The sequence below is a fragment of the Brassica rapa genome, unplaced genomic scaffold (assembly GCF_000309985.2).
Source record: "Brassica rapa cultivar Chiifu-401-42 unplaced genomic scaffold, CAAS_Brap_v3.01 Scaffold0234, whole genome shotgun sequence".
Classification (NCBI taxonomy): Eukaryota; Viridiplantae; Streptophyta; class Magnoliopsida; order Brassicales; family Brassicaceae; genus Brassica; species Brassica rapa.
The window spans coordinates 13,180-28,884 of NW_022610178.1; the positions used below are offsets into that span (position 1 = coordinate 13,180).

Genomic DNA, 15,705 nt, shown 5'->3' on the forward strand with positions numbered 1-15,705 from the left:
TGGCGTGAGCTCGGTCGTTACGTAGTGACCGAGCGGAACGATTGCTCGGTCGCTACGTAGCGACCGAGCTTGGTCGCTATGTAGCGACCGATCGGGTCGGATGTTCGGTCACTTCGTAGCGACCCGCATCGGCTCGGACTTGGTTGCAACGTAGCGACCGGACAGCGTGTATGTGCGGTAGTTACACAACGACCGAGCTTGGTTCGTCTGCTTTTGAATCTTCAATGATACTTCCTCGTAAAAACTTCGTATTGGTTATCATTTTTTTACAAAAATTATATCTTTATTTTTACTATCTCTTTCGGAAATACGATCTCCGAGGATTTTCGGGTGGTAATTCCGTCGTGACTGTTTTTGATCCCAACAGTTAGCCACCCAGCCCATTAGGATCATGCATCGTAGGATCCTAGCGTGCGGTTAGGCATGTTTGGCAAGTTAGGCGTGTTGGATGGAATTAAAATCCGAAAGTCCAAGCTTGAATAGTAAATCCTCATGCCTATAAGAAGGGATGTAACTTGTTTCATAATTTTTTCACTTTCTTGTCTTTCTCTAAGATCTTTCTTAAGAAAAACTTTCTTTCTTTCTCTCCACCCTTTTCCTCTATTTTCTCAAGAGAAGTGTAAAAATGTCGAGCAAGAAAAAGATTGCGAAAAAAGGGTCTTCATCCACGAGTGCTTACGAAGAGCTCATTGTTCCGAAGATGGAGTTCGTGCCTCACCCGTTACATCCCGCCGAGAACGAGGCATGGTGGGTTGCGCATTATGGTTTGATGACTCCTCCCAAAGAGAAGTCGTTCTCTCCACCCTTTTCCTCTATTTTCTCAAGAGAAGTGTAAAAATGTCGAGCAAGAAAAAGATTGCGAAAAAGGGTCTTCATCCGCGAGTGCTTACGAAGAGCTCATTGTTCCGAAGATGGAGTTCGTGCCTCACCCAGTACATCCCGCCGAGAACGAGGCATGGTGGTTGCGCATTATGGTTTGATGACTCCTCCCAAAGAGAAGTCGTTCCCGGTCCTGATCCATCGTGGAGTTGAGAAAGGGGATGCTAGCAGGAGTACCGACGAGTTTCTTGCGATCATGCGATTGTTCTACCATATCCCGGATGCTGTGGAGTTCCGGGTTCCCTATCCCGAAGAGTGTGCTAACAGCCCCCCAGAGGGTTACTTCACTTGCTACGAGGCATTCGTAGTACGTTGTCGCTTATGGTTCCCAATCCCCGAAATCCTCGTCCGAGTGTTGGACCGTTTCGAGGTTGTGATAAGCCAGTTGACTCCTCTCGCCATTCAGCATCTTATTGGGATCCTGATCCTGAGCTACGAGCATGGCCTTTCCCTTTCCGTCGATCATTTTGAAGCGCTTTTGAGGCTTCAACTCGTCAAAGATACGGACAAGCATAGGCTGGTCCCTCGGAACTTTATGTCAGTGGTTAAGAAGTTCATTTCGAACTTCAACTCGTGGAAGAAGTTTTTTTTCTTTGTTCGTACACTACAAGAAAATCAGTAATTTCTGACCGTCATATCCGTTGGAAAACGATCGGAAATGGCCTGTTCTGACAGATCTATATGGTCAGAAATTTTTAAGCGGTCAGAAACGGTCAGAAATATCTGACCGAAAACCGACGAATTTCCGTCAGAAATGTCGGTCAGAAACGTCTGACCATAATTGCGGTCAGAAACTTTTGACGGTAACAGCGGTCAGAAAGTTTTGACGGAAGATACGGTCAGAAAGTTTTGACGGAAGATACGGTCAGAAATATTTGACGGATATTTCGGTCAGAAAGTTTTGACGGGTACTTCGGTCGGATATTTCTGACAGGTGCATCGGTCAGAAACGTTTATTTCGGTTGGGATTATAAAATACTGAAATGGTAGTTCGATTTTGAATTTTAAAAGTCAAATTTTTATAAAAGATTTGCAAAGTTAAAAACAAACATACATCGATAAAGTAATTAATTTACTAGTCATAGATTGTACAAACATACCAAAGTGATTAATCACACCAAAACACATACCAAAAACCGTTGGCAAAGTTCCAGCACGTAAAAAAAAAACCAAAGTTCCTTACTAGAAACATCGATCGTCGGGGCTTTGGGTTGCAGAGTCCGGCTGGGTTTGAGTTGCAGAGAACTGCTCGGGTAAAGGTTGGAAATGAAAGCGGTCACGCTACGAAGCTGTTCCTCAATAGCTTGACGTTTTGACCTGTAAGACCCGATCCTGGATTCCCCAATCCAACCAGACCGCGGCCTCACCAAACAATGCAACCAGTTTCATTTACATATTCAAGTTCAAGTGTTAAATAATTCTAAGTCTTTTTCAGAGTTTTGAGGTTCCAACATTCACACTTAAACAATCCAACATCGACTAGGGCAAATAGATATTTCATAGATAATAACCAAGGTTCATACATCATTCATCATCCTAATAAATAGATCACACACTAGAATCGCATAAGTTCACAAGTTGCACAATAGGCTACAATAATTACACAATTTTCAGAATCAACCCAATCACCACACATCTTCCCATGGCCGCGGTCCTCATGGTGCTTTTCCCTTACCACGGTCCATTTCTGGTCCTGGATCCAACACAAACAAACACACAATCACAAGGTTAGATTACAAAACAAGAATCAGTTCACATTGCATGGTCGGATCCAATCTAGTCAAGAACAATCATCAAAAATGTCAAATCTGACCCCTTTAAAAAGAGATCCAAATACCAAATAAAATTCATGATAAATCATGACAATTCAGAAGAAAAATATTCCCATAATCAGATTCAAAAGAACCGGCTCAGATCATAGTGATCTCGGCCATGAACAGCCCACACAAGAACAAGGGGCTTTCATGGGGATTTGATCAGGCCAAGGCCTTAAGATCGATAGATCCTTCCCTGTAATATCATAAAACAATCCATAGTACAATATATATGAAGAAAACAGAGTAGAAGAAGTCAGAGTAAGGAGTGGCCAATCGATCCAAACCGGCCAGACTCACACGGCCATCATCCGCGGCCTTGTCCGGTTACTCTTGGCCACACCTCTCACCTTAGGAGTTCGGTCTCCAGGGGCGACTTCCTTCTCTTTCTCCTTTGCCTTCTCCTTGTCTTTCTGCCTCAAATCCATCCTCTTGATCACACGCCCAAACACACCAGGAACACTCAAGAACAATCTCTTGGATCAAATCGGCCAATCCAAGGTTTGTGTCTCTCTTTCTCTCTTGAATTTTCTCTGTGTTTCTCTCTGTGTGAAAGTGAGTAAAAATCGACCAGAATGGCAGAAATGAGAGAGAGAGGACGACTTAAACTGTCCCCAACCGCCTGGGCGAACAGTTACCAAAAATCACATCCCTTCTTCCCAAAACCGTCCCATAACCGTCCCATAACCGCCCATTGGCGGTTTCTCCCCTTTTCTTCCTTTGACAAATCGAAACCGTCCACTCCCTGTCCCATGCCTAAGACCAATTTGGTCAAACTGTCCTGCACCCGGACCATCGGCTCACCCAGTAACCGTCCCGGACTCGTCCACACTGATCCGAACCAGAACGCACCGTTCACCGGATTGAGCTGACCTCCAGTTGTTCCCAGCTGAGTGAGCTAGTCCACCAGCTCCTGTGAGCTGAACAGATCATGGTGAACTGAATACCAGCAGAACCGAGCTGATTGAACTCAAACCAACACTCGTCCAGCTGCCTAAACACTCACTCAACTCCTTTACCCTTGTTTCCATCGTATCCTGGTTAAGCCTCAGCTGACTGATGCCCTTAACCTTCATTCAGGGCCATGATATGCTTGTCTCAAGGTCTAATGACCTGACTGGTGCGTCTCCCCGCACCATGGCCCGTCCGGGCGATCCTATCTAGGATCGGGGACATGACAAGTCTCCCCCACTAACTTGGGATTCGTCCTCGAATCCATGTTAAGTGTTTCCTCAGGAAGAAATTGTCTGTACCAATCCGGATACATAGCTTTCATTTTTGCTTCTGTTTCCCAAGTGATGAGGTCTTTACCGTTGTAATCCCACACCACTTTGATCATGGGAACTGTCTTCTTTCTCATAGCTTTCTCTGACCGATCCACAATCCGAACCGGCAAGGTTTCCAAAGCCAGGTCCTTACCAACGTCAGCAGGAATCTCGGGCAAGACAATGTCTTGTTCAGACAAGCATTTCCGGAGTTTGGATACATGGAACACATTGTGGTATGCATCCATTGCTGATGGCAAGTCCAACTTGTATGCCACTGCACCCACTCTCTCTATGATCCTGAATGGACCCAAGTACCTAGGATCCAGTTTCTTTCGTCCAGAAACCCTGGTCCTACCCTTAAAGGTAATCATCTTGAGATACACCAGGTCATTGACCTCAAACTCAAGATGTTTCCTACGCTTGTCTGCATAGCTCTTTTGGCGGTCTTGCGCCTCTTTCATCTTCTCTTTGACCATCCTGATCTTCTCAGTGGTCTGTTCTACAATCTCAGGACCCAACATGCTACGCTCCCCCACTTGGGTCCAGCATAGGGGTGTCCTGCACGGCCTACCATACAAAGCCTCATATGGCGACATACCAATGCTTGTATGGAAGCTGTTGTTGTAAGCAAACTCCACTAAGGGTAAGTGTTTTTCCCAAGACTCTCCCCAGTCTAACACACACACCCTGAGCATATCCTCCAAGGTTTGGATTGTCCTTTCAGACTGCCCATCCGTCTGAGGATGATAAGATGTGCTCATATTCACTCTGGTTCCCAAGGCCTTTTGGAAAGCCTGCCAGAAATAAGATGTAAATCTTGGATCCCTGTCCGAGACAATGCTTGCTGGAACACCATGCAACCTCACTACCTCGTCTAGGTACACTTGCACAATCCGGTCGACCCCATCCCCTTTCTTGATAGGCAGGAAATGAGCCGACTTGGTCAGCCGATCAACCACAACCCATACTGCATCTTTCTTATTCCTGGTCGTGGGAAACCCAGTCACAAAATCCATTGTGATGTGATCCCATTTCCATTCTGGTATGGGTAGGTTCTGAAGTAGACCACTGGGAACCTGATGTTCTGCCTTCACCAGTTGACAAGTGGGACACTTAGCCACCCACTCTGCAACATCAGATTTCATCCTCACCCAATGGTAGTACCTTTTCAGATCCCTATACATCTTGTTCAGTCCAGGATGAACTGAAAACTTAGACTTATGAGCCTGTCTCATAATCTCTTCTTTGAGTTCCTTATCATTAGGAACACTGACCCTCCCATTGACCAAGATGGTACCATTGTCAGTTGTCTGGTACTCGGTCTTGTCATTGGCGGCTACCTTCTTTAGATTTCATCCAGGCCCTGTGCTTGCCTGATCCTGGTCAGGAGATCGGCCTGGTTCACTGCCTCCAACCCCAATGGCTCATCTGAACCAACCAAGGTGTTGAGGTTCAAGGACCTGATCATCCCTTCCAGTTCATCCGCCTCCCTCTCAGATGACACTTCAGCCCTTCTGCGGCTCAAAGCATCAGCCACTAGGTTAGCTTTCCCAGGATGATAAGCTATGTCCAGATCATAATCTGCAACAAACTCCATCCACCTCCTCTGCCTTAAGTTTAACTCAGGCTGAGTGAATATGTACTTCAAGCTATTATGGTCTGTGAGTATTTGCACCCTGGCACCATAAAGATATGATCTCCATATCTTTAATGCAAATACTACTGCAGCCATCTCCAAATCATGGGTCGGATAGTTACCCTCATGCTTCCTTAACTGTCGGGAAGCATAGGCTATCACCTTCCCATGTTGTGTCAAAACACAACCAAGACCGGTTATGGATGCATCCGTATACACCACATTAGGCTGATCAGCCTCAGGCAACACCAGGACAGGTGCATTAGTCAACATGTTCTTGAGTGCTGCAAAACTTTTCGCACACTCCTCAGACCATGTGAACCTCACGTCCTTGCCTGTCAGCTTAGTCATAGGTTGAGCTATGCTCGAGAACCCCTTGACATATTTCCTGTAATAACCAGCCAACCCTAAGAAGCTTCTAACTTCCGTAGCATTCTTTGGCTGTGGCCATTCCTGGATACATTTGATCTTATCTTGATCCACTGAGACTCCTTTATCAGACACCACATGTCCAAGGAACCCAATGCTCTTCTGCCAGAAACTACACTTGCTTAGCTTAGCAAAGAGCTTCTGTTCTCTCAGGCGGCCCAACACCGCCCTAAGGTGTCTTTCATGGTCCTCCTTTGTCTTGGAATACACGAGTATATCATCAATGAAGATGATCACAAACTCGTCCAAGTATTCCCTGAAGATGTCGTTCATCATCTTCATGAATGCAGCAGGTGCATTGGTCAGTCCGAACGGCATAACCACAAACTCATAGTGGCCATACCTAGTTCGGAACGCTGTCTTCCTCACATCATCTGGTGCAATGGGGATCTGATGATACCCAGAGGCCAAGTCAATCTTGGAGAACCACTTGGCTCCACGGAGTTGATCCAACAACTCATCAATCATGGGTAAAGGGTACTTGTTCTTCACAGTCACCCTGTTCAAACCCCTATAATCAATGCACAACCTAAAGCTACCATCCTTTTTCTTAACAAATAGGACTGGTGCTCCCCAAGGTGATACACTAGGGCGTATGAACCCCTTCTCAAGCAACTCCTCAAGTTGCTTCTTCAGCTCTGCCATCTCAGCTGGTGCCATTCTATATGGACTTTTTGATAATGGGGCCGTTCCAGGTTCCAATTCAATGATGAATGGGTCAGCCCTATCAGGGGGAATGCCCTGTAGTGCCCCAAACACATCCTGAAATTCCCGAACCAACGGTATACCCTCTGGGTCACAGGCCCCTACAACCTCATCAGTGTAAATGGTAGCCAAAAAGGCCTCACAACCATTTCCAAGCATCCGTTCTACTTGGACTGCTGAAACCACCAAACTACAAGAGGTTGGCTTGATTCCTTGGTACTTAATCGGGGGTCCAAACTCGTTCTCAAGTTGCACCCTTCCCCGGTGACAATCTAGAGTTGCCCGATACTTTCCCAACCAGTCCATGCCCAAGATAACTTCATGATGCTTGAGGGGGACAACAATCAGATCTATAGGCATCGGCCTATCCAAGATCACCACAGGGATGTCCTTAACCAGACCGAGTGAGTTCATAACTTGCCCTCCGGCCGCACTCACTCGTTCAGGACCATCCCATGTTCCATACTGGAACAAACCTTTTCCTATCATACTTGGACTCACAAAACTATGTGTAGCTCCAGTATCAAATAATGTGTGTGTTTCCACACCACCAATACTTAAGGTCCCTACACAAGACCCATCAAAGTATATCTATCCATCCTAGGTTCCATACCATGCAATTCTACTGGAATTGTCAAAGTAGTAGTCTAGAATGTTACCAGTGATCGCTTGGAAAGGCTGAGTCCCATCCACATCCTTGGATAGCTCATACACACGAGGTGTTGAGGTCTGGCCTCGTCCCTGGACTGGCCTGCTAGCCTCTCCACGTCCCTTACTTTGGTTGCCTTGCAACTTAGGGCAATCCCTGCGGTAGTGGCCCTTCTGGCCGCAGTGGTGACAGGTCCTGGACTCACCCAACGGGCTTGGACAATCCTTGGCTGAGTGATCCATCTTACCACATCGAGTACAGGCACCCATGGCCTTCCAGCACTCTCCACCGTGGTATCGACCACACTTAGGGCACTCTGACCTACCACTTGAGGTTTTACCCTCCTCGGTCGAGTCCCTCTTCCTCTTCTTGTCACCACTCTGACCCGAGGATACCACCAAACTCTTCAGCTTCTGCTTACCCTCCTCGGTGAGGTTGGTCTCCAGCAAGGCCATCCTCTCAACCAACTCAGAAACCGTGTGGAACTTACAAACAGAACAGTAGGTTCGAAGTTCCACCCTTAGGCCTCGGATGAACCTTCGGACTTGAACCTTCTCATCCTCCAGTTCTCTTCCCACATACCTCCTGAGTCGGTTGAACTCTTCTTCATACTCACGAACAGTCCTCCGTCCCTGAGTCAAGTCCAGGAACTTGGACTCCAAACGATCCCACGCCTCAGCAGGAAAGTACTTATGGTTGAACTCAACCTCAAAGTCAGCAAAGTGCTCAATGGTACCATTGGTACGCTTGTCCAAAGCTAACCACCAATTATGTGCATCTCCCTCCAGGAAGTGTACTGCTATGTCCTTCTGGTAATCCTCAGGACATCGTGTGGACTTGAAGTTTCGAACCAACCTGGTTCTCCACTCGTCCGCCTCCATAGGATCAACACTTCCAGCAAAGTGTTTGGTTCCCAACTTGGAGATATGCTCCAGCACCTTCAGGTAGTCCATACCATGCACTGGCCTGACCGGTGGGTCTATCTCAATCACCTCAGCCACACGGCTAGCACCAACATCAGCCACTCCAGCAGCAACCCAACCGGGGGATTAGCCTGGCCCACGGACGAGTTCACCAATGGTGTGAACGCATGTGTCAAGGAGGCTATCTGAGCTCCCATGATCTGCATAGCCTCCACCAAGCCCCTTATGGTCGGCTCAATGACCTCCTCGGCACCAGTGACCCGAACATTGTTTGCATCAACATTCTGGCCACTCCCAGCACCAACGTTGGACGACCCAGTATCGTCTCCATGGACTTGCTCTTGCTGCTCGTCCACATTAGTTTCATTAACGTCAGTAGGAAGAGTTGGACCCACTGGAAGTCCGGTTGCATTGTCCACCTGCTCCACCAGAGCGGGTAGCACTGTGGTTGGAATGGTTCCAGCTGGTAACACTCCGGTCTGTTCAGCACCATCCTGCCCCACTGCTCCAGACGCTCCAGTTGCCTCCTTTCCTTAGGAGTTACAAACACAAACAAAAGGTTAGTCCACAACTGAACACACAACCTCAATCACTCCTAAGTTAATCAGTACAAAAGATTACTTAGAACCCAACAATCTCACCATGAGTCCAAACGGCCAAGTGTGTGGTGAACCAATAACCCAACAAATCCTAGAATCAAGAAGGCTCTGATACCAACTTGTAAGACCCGATCCTGGATTCCCCAATCCAACCAGACCGCGGCCTCACCAAACAATGCAACCAGTTTCATTTACATATTCAAGTTCAAGTGTTAAATAATTCTAAGTCTTTTTCAGAGTTTTGAGGTTCCAACATTCACACTTAAACAATCCAACATCGACTAGGGCAAATAGATATTTCATAGATAATAACCAAGGTTCATACATCATTCATCATCCTAATAAATAGATCACACACTAGAATCGCATAAGTTCACAAGTTGCACAATAGGCTACAATAATTACACAATTTTCAGAATCAACCCAATCACCACACATCTTCCCATGGCCGCGGTCCTCATGGTGCTTTTCCCTTACCACGGTCCATTTCTGGTCCTGGATCCAACACAAACAAACACACAATCACAAGGTTAGATTACAAAACAAGAATCAGTTCACATTGCATGGTCGGATCCAATCTAGTCAAGAACAATCATCAAAAATGTCAAATCTGACCCCTTTAAAAAGAGATCCAAATACCAAATAAAATTCATGATAAATCATGAAAATTCAGAAGAAAAATATTCCCATAATCAGATTCAAAAGAACCGGCTCAGATCATAGTGATCTCGGCCATGAACAGCCCACACAAGAACAAGGGGCTTTCATGGGGATTTGATCAGGCCAAGGCCTTAAGATCGATAGATCCTTCCCTGTAATATCATAAAACAATCCATAGTACAATATATATGAAGAAAACAGAGTAGAAGAAGTCAGAGTAAGGAGTGGCCAATCGATCCAAACCGGCCAGACTCACACGGCCATCATCCGCGGCCTTGTCCGGTTACTCTTGGCCACACCTCTCACCTTAGGAGTTCGGTCTCCAGGGGCGACTTCCTTCTCTTTCTCCTTTGCCTTCTCCTTGTATTTCTGCCTCAAATCCATCCTCTTGATCACACGCCCAAACACACCAGGAACACTCAAGAACAATCTCTTGGATCAAATCGGCCAATCCAAGGTTTGTGTCTCTCTTTCTCTCTTGAATTTTCTCTGTGTTTCTCTCTGTGTGAAAGTGAGTAAAAATCGACCAGAATGGCAGAAATGAGAGAGAGAGGACGACTTAAACTGTCCCCAACCGCCTGGGCGAACAGTTACCAAAAATCACATCCCTTCTTCCCAAAACCGTCCCAAAACCGTCCCATAACCGCCCATTGGCGGTTTCTCCCCTTTTCTTCCTTTGACAAATCGATCACTGAGCCTCAGCTCACACTCTGGAAGCTTGCCCACTCCCTGTCCCAAGCCTAAGACCAATTTGGTCGAACCGTCCTGCACCCGGACCATCGGCTCGCCCAGTAACCGTCCCGGACTTGTCCACACTGATCCGAACCAGAACACACCGTTCACCGGATTGAGCTGACCTCCAGCTGTTCCCAGCTGAGTGAGCTAGTCCACCAGCTCCTGTGAGCTGAACAGATCATGGTGAACTGAATACCAGCTGAACCGAGCTGATTGAACTCAAACCAACACTCGTCCAGCTGCCTAAACACTCACTCAACTCCTTTACCCTTGTTTCCATCGTATCCTGGTTAAGCCTCAGCTGACTGATGCCCTTAACCATCATTCAGGGCCATGATACGCTTGTCTCAAGGTCTAATGACCTGACTGGTGCGTCTCCCCGCACCATGGCCTGTCCGGGCGATCCTATCTTGGATCGGGGACATGACATGACCGCTCTTCATCAAGCTCCGTCTTCATCCGCTCCATGTACTGAACAATACTCGAGGAAGAAACAGAGAGCTGAGATGATGAGGTTGAGATAGCTTCAGAGGTACGACCGATACCATACCGACGACCCTTCTTAATAGGAACATTCTACAAAAGAAGAGTAGAAAGATTTTAAAATTTTATAAGAACTATAAATATAACATGTTAATATTCAAGCAGCTGGATTTGAAGTAACCGATCCAACATCTAACTGAAGAAGAAATAAACTGACTCGGTTTCTGTTTTGCTATATATAAAAGTCACACAACCTTTAACTGAATTCAAACTGACAGTTCTACTGAAGTGAAACCAAACCTATATTAGGAGCTTGAGAACGAATCCTAAAATTCTAAGTTATAGGCTGGAGAAAAAAAAAAAACAACTGACCACATAAAGTAGACATACCTCGAGAACCAGTTGGTTGATCTCTTCGCGGGACAGCATGTTAGAAGCTGTAGATCCATCATTCGCAGACAACTGATGAGACTGCTGAAGTTGTGCTTCTTTGTCCTCCTTCAGCTTACTCAGAGTTGCCAACAGCTCTCTCGCAACAGGATCTTGCACCTCACCGGTTTGTTTATTGGTGTGCATATCCCTCATCAATTCTAACCAATCTGGTGGCACACCACCCCTTTCAGCAGTCTTCCAATAAACACACAAATGATATAAGAGTATCAGTTCAATGTATATGATGAAATTAATAAAGTTGAAAAAAAAATACCGCTTACCATTTCTATCTCACGTTCCTCTCGTGTCTTAGCACCACCATTGTGTACTGCTTCACCTTTTCCACCACGCTTGCTTCTTCTATTAACAGAATTGGTAGCTGCAATATGTGCAGTAGCATCGAGCTGCCAATAGGCTTTAAACCCGTCCCACACATCTTGATTCAGACATATGGGTTTATCCTTCTTCAGCCTCCACTTTTTCTTCCACTCAGTCACGTTGCTCGTGTACTGCTTTCTAGCCTGCAAATTAAAGGCTGTCCGCACATCATTGGTGAAAGCAGGGTCCCAGTTCCAATCTTGCTGCAATGAACATGCAAACACAACAAACATATGCATAAGTCGAAATTAATCTGTAACCAAGCGGACATTTACATTACAAAAAGACATTACCGCAAATGAACGGAGCCACATCTTCTGAATTTCTAATGGAACATGTGCATACGTCGGATAAGGCAACTCAAGGAGACTGTGAAAGCATTTCAAAATCGACTTGCAAATTGCATTGCGATTTCTTCGCCTAAACCTATAAACAATGAATACATAAGCACATAGCAAAATAGAAATGATTAGATTAAGAGTTAAAAATTTACCAGCTAGTATTTGGTTCTCCATTTGGGCTCAGCTTAGGAAGCAACTCTCGTCCTGGTGCCACCAACAACTCGTTCAGTAACCTATCCTCGATGATTGATGCTGGCTGTGGCTGAGGGACACTTGTTCCTTGTGCAGCCGGGGAACCCAGACCAGCAGATGAGGAAGATGGAAAAGAACCGGCGAGAAAATCCGCATAAGACCTCGAGTTAAAAAACAAATTAACACTTAGAACAAGAAATGAAATGTTTTTGACAGAGAGTTAACAACATAACCGATCAAAATCTATGTACTTTTAGAGTTTTAATTCCCACAACCTATAAGAAGCTATCAACATCATACACAAAAAATCATTTGACAAAATCAAAACCGATGATTCATTCACACGAAGCAGACCAAGAATCTATCAAAATCATAGACGGGAATTTTTTCCATAATCAAAACCGATAATCAAGCATTCAGACGAAGCAGGACAAGAAGCTATCAACATCATAACGAGAAATCATTTGCCCTAAAACCTAAACTAAACAAACGAAACTCATAAAACTTACATCTTTCGGCTGAGATTTTCGAGAGAGAGAGAGGGAGAGAGATGGGAATGAAGGGACGGCGAGATCGACGGAGAACGGCGGGGGAGAGCGACGGAGAACGGCGGGGGAGAGCGACGGAGAACGGCGGGGGAGAGCGACGCAGAATGGAGGGGGAGATCGACGGGGATGAATCAAGGAGGCGATTTCGTCGAGAGGGGGAGGATACGGATTAGGGTTAATGCGTTTCTGGATTTATATATAACGCTTTCCGACCACCATAATGGTTGGAAATCGGTCAGAACATTCCGACCGAAGCCAGTCAGAAATCCGTCGGAAATTGAATATTTTTTAAAAAAAAAAATCCGCTTTGAATCATTCATTAAAATAAAATAAAACATATGAAAAATATTTTATTTAAAAGTACTCAAACTTACTAAAAAATATTTTCTCTTAAATATTACAAAATATATAATATCTTTCTAACTTATAAAAGTTTTTAAAAAATATTGAAGATTTTGTTTTTAAAAAAAAATCCGCTTTGAAACATTCATTAAAATAAAATAAAACATATGAAAAACATTTCTAAAAAGTACTCAGACTTACTAAAAAATATTTCCTCTTAAACATTACAAAATATATAATATCTTTCTAACTTATAAAAGTTTTAATTAATCCGAATTAGATGAATATTCTGAAGAAACCGAGTCTTCGTTGAATTCTTCTTTCTCCGACTCCGAATCTGAGAATACTTCGTTGTCACCTACACCAGTAAAATCAACAACAAGATCGATTTCGCTTCCATCAACATGAAGATCACCTATGGCACTGCTCGAGGATTGTTGCATCGCAGCCGTATCCGAAACTCCTTCCAATTTCCTCCGTGGAGTTATATGGGTCACGGTGACCCAAGGGTCTTGTTTATTCCTCACACGAGGATACCGAATATAAGTTACTTGATCAGCTTGTGAAGCCAGAATGAACGGATCATAGTTTGCAAGACTTCTTCTGGAAAGAACTGATGTTACTCCAAACTCGTCAATTCGTACACCATATCCAACGATCGGGTTGTACCAATCAGCAAAGAAGGCAACACACCTCAAATTAAGGATCCCCGGATAGTGAATCTCCAATATCTCACGCAAAATACCATAGTAGATTACTTCGCCAGATCTAGCAGATATACCATGATTTATAGTTGGCTGCGTAGTGTTTTCGCTGAAAATCTTAAAAGCATATCCACGCGTGCAATACATCGGGTACGACACAGAAACAAATTTGGGACCAAGGGCCAACTCCTCTAACCATGGCTGAATAGGATCTCCTCTAGACAAGAGAAACCTTACCTGCATAGTAGTCACAAATTTAAGTAATGCACCATGTACAAAAGATCAAAAATTCAGAAGTAATAGAGAATAGATTTGAAAAACTTACATAGAATTTTAGCCAATTTACAAACTCGTTTTCTTTTAGTGCAGAAAGCTGATCTTCAGTGTAATTAGGATATGCACCCCTTATTTGCTCCATGTAAATCCTGCCATTGAAATCATAATTAGTTACAAATTTATTTACAAAATAGGATTCTTAATATATCATACTAAAACATAACTACCTTTCGTATGTCATTACTTCTTCGCAGTTTGCTAAAATGTACTTATGTAAGTGCATGTGCTCTTGTTCGGTGAGTCTTCTACTTTTTCCTTTTCCACTTAATCGACCAATTTGGGAAAATATGGTAGGCACCTCGACGGGATAAACTGTTCTCTGCCCTCCATCATCATGTCTTGATGGTTTTCGACTTTTAGTTTGTACTTCTGGGGCAAAATAGTAAGCAGCGAACTGGGATGTTTCCTCATTGATGCTTTGTGAAACAATAGAACCCTCAACTCGGCTTAAATTTTTCACTTTCTGCTTGAAATGATACATAGAACGCTCAACCAGGTACATCCATCGATATTGAACCGGGCCCCCAAGTTCTGCTTCTCGAGCGAGATGGATTGGAAGATGCTCCATAACATCAAAAAAGGAAGGTGGAAAAATCTTCTCGAGATTGCATTGGATTATCGGAATCATTTCTTTCAAGTTTCTAATTCCATCTGCTGTTAATGATCTCGAGCACAAATCTCGAAAGAAAGCTGCTATTCCTGTAACAAAGAAAAAATTATGTTAGATATGAAAAGATACTATGTAACAGGTGAAGAAGTTATTAAATACTAAATTTACCTGCTATTGCTTCATGTACATGTTTTGGAAGAAGACCAGCGAAGCAAAATGGGAGAAGACGCTGCATCATGACATGACAATCATGACTTTTCAAACCAGAAAACTTTCCTTCTTCGCGATTAACACAGTTCCTTAGATTTGACGCATATCCATCTGGGAATTTGACGCTATCTATAATCCAGTCGAAGAACTCTTGCTTTGCAGCTGCATCTAACCGATAAATAGGCATTGGAAGTCTTCCTCTCCCATCCACGTGAAGAGATTCCCGGGCACATATATCTGGCAAGTCTAATCTGGACTTCAGGTTGTCTTTCGTCTTTCCTTGACATTGAGAATGGTATTCATGATGTTGTCAAATATATTCTTCTCTATATGCATCACATCTAAATTATGCCTAAGTAGATGGTTCTCCCAATACGGCAACTTCCAAAAAATACTTTTCTTGTGCCAGTTGTGATGTTCGCCATATCCATAAACTGGATCATGCCCATTTCCCCCACATTTAGCTGTCGATTCCACACCAAAATCTCTGAGTTGAGTCAGGATAGATTTTCCATCTATTTCTGGTGGCGGACCATCAAACACCTTTTTGTTCTTAGTAAACAAAGTGGTGCTTTTTCGATACGGATGGTCATGGGGTAGATATCGTCTATGACAATCAAACCAACATGTCTTCCTTCCATTCTTCAGTTGAAACGCATCTGTGTTATCTTGACAGTAGGGACACGCTAATCTTCCATGTGTTGTCCATCCAGATAACATTCCGTATGCGGGAAAGTCACTTATGGTCCACATAAGCACTGCACGCATTATAAAATTCTGCCTAGCAGATATATCATACACTTCAACTCCTTCGGCCCATAGCATTTTCAAC

At 44.3% G+C, this 15,705-nt stretch overlaps 1 protein-coding gene across 1 annotated transcript; it reads right to left on the reverse strand.

The window, feature by feature from the left end:
• Positions 1-1,343: 1,343 nt before the first annotated feature.
• Positions 1,344-12,802, reverse strand: LOC117129897. Its single transcript, XM_033283109.1, has 7 exons — positions 12,633-12,802; positions 12,084-12,284; positions 11,884-12,016; positions 11,494-11,793; positions 11,171-11,407; positions 10,731-10,873; positions 1,344-2,196 (listed from the first exon to the last, which is right to left on the reverse strand). Coding segments are annotated over exons 1-7 (1,221 nt in total). The 5' UTR covers positions 12,635-12,802; the 3' UTR covers positions 1,344-1,991.
• Between the last annotated feature and the right edge of the window lie 2,903 nt (positions 12,803-15,705).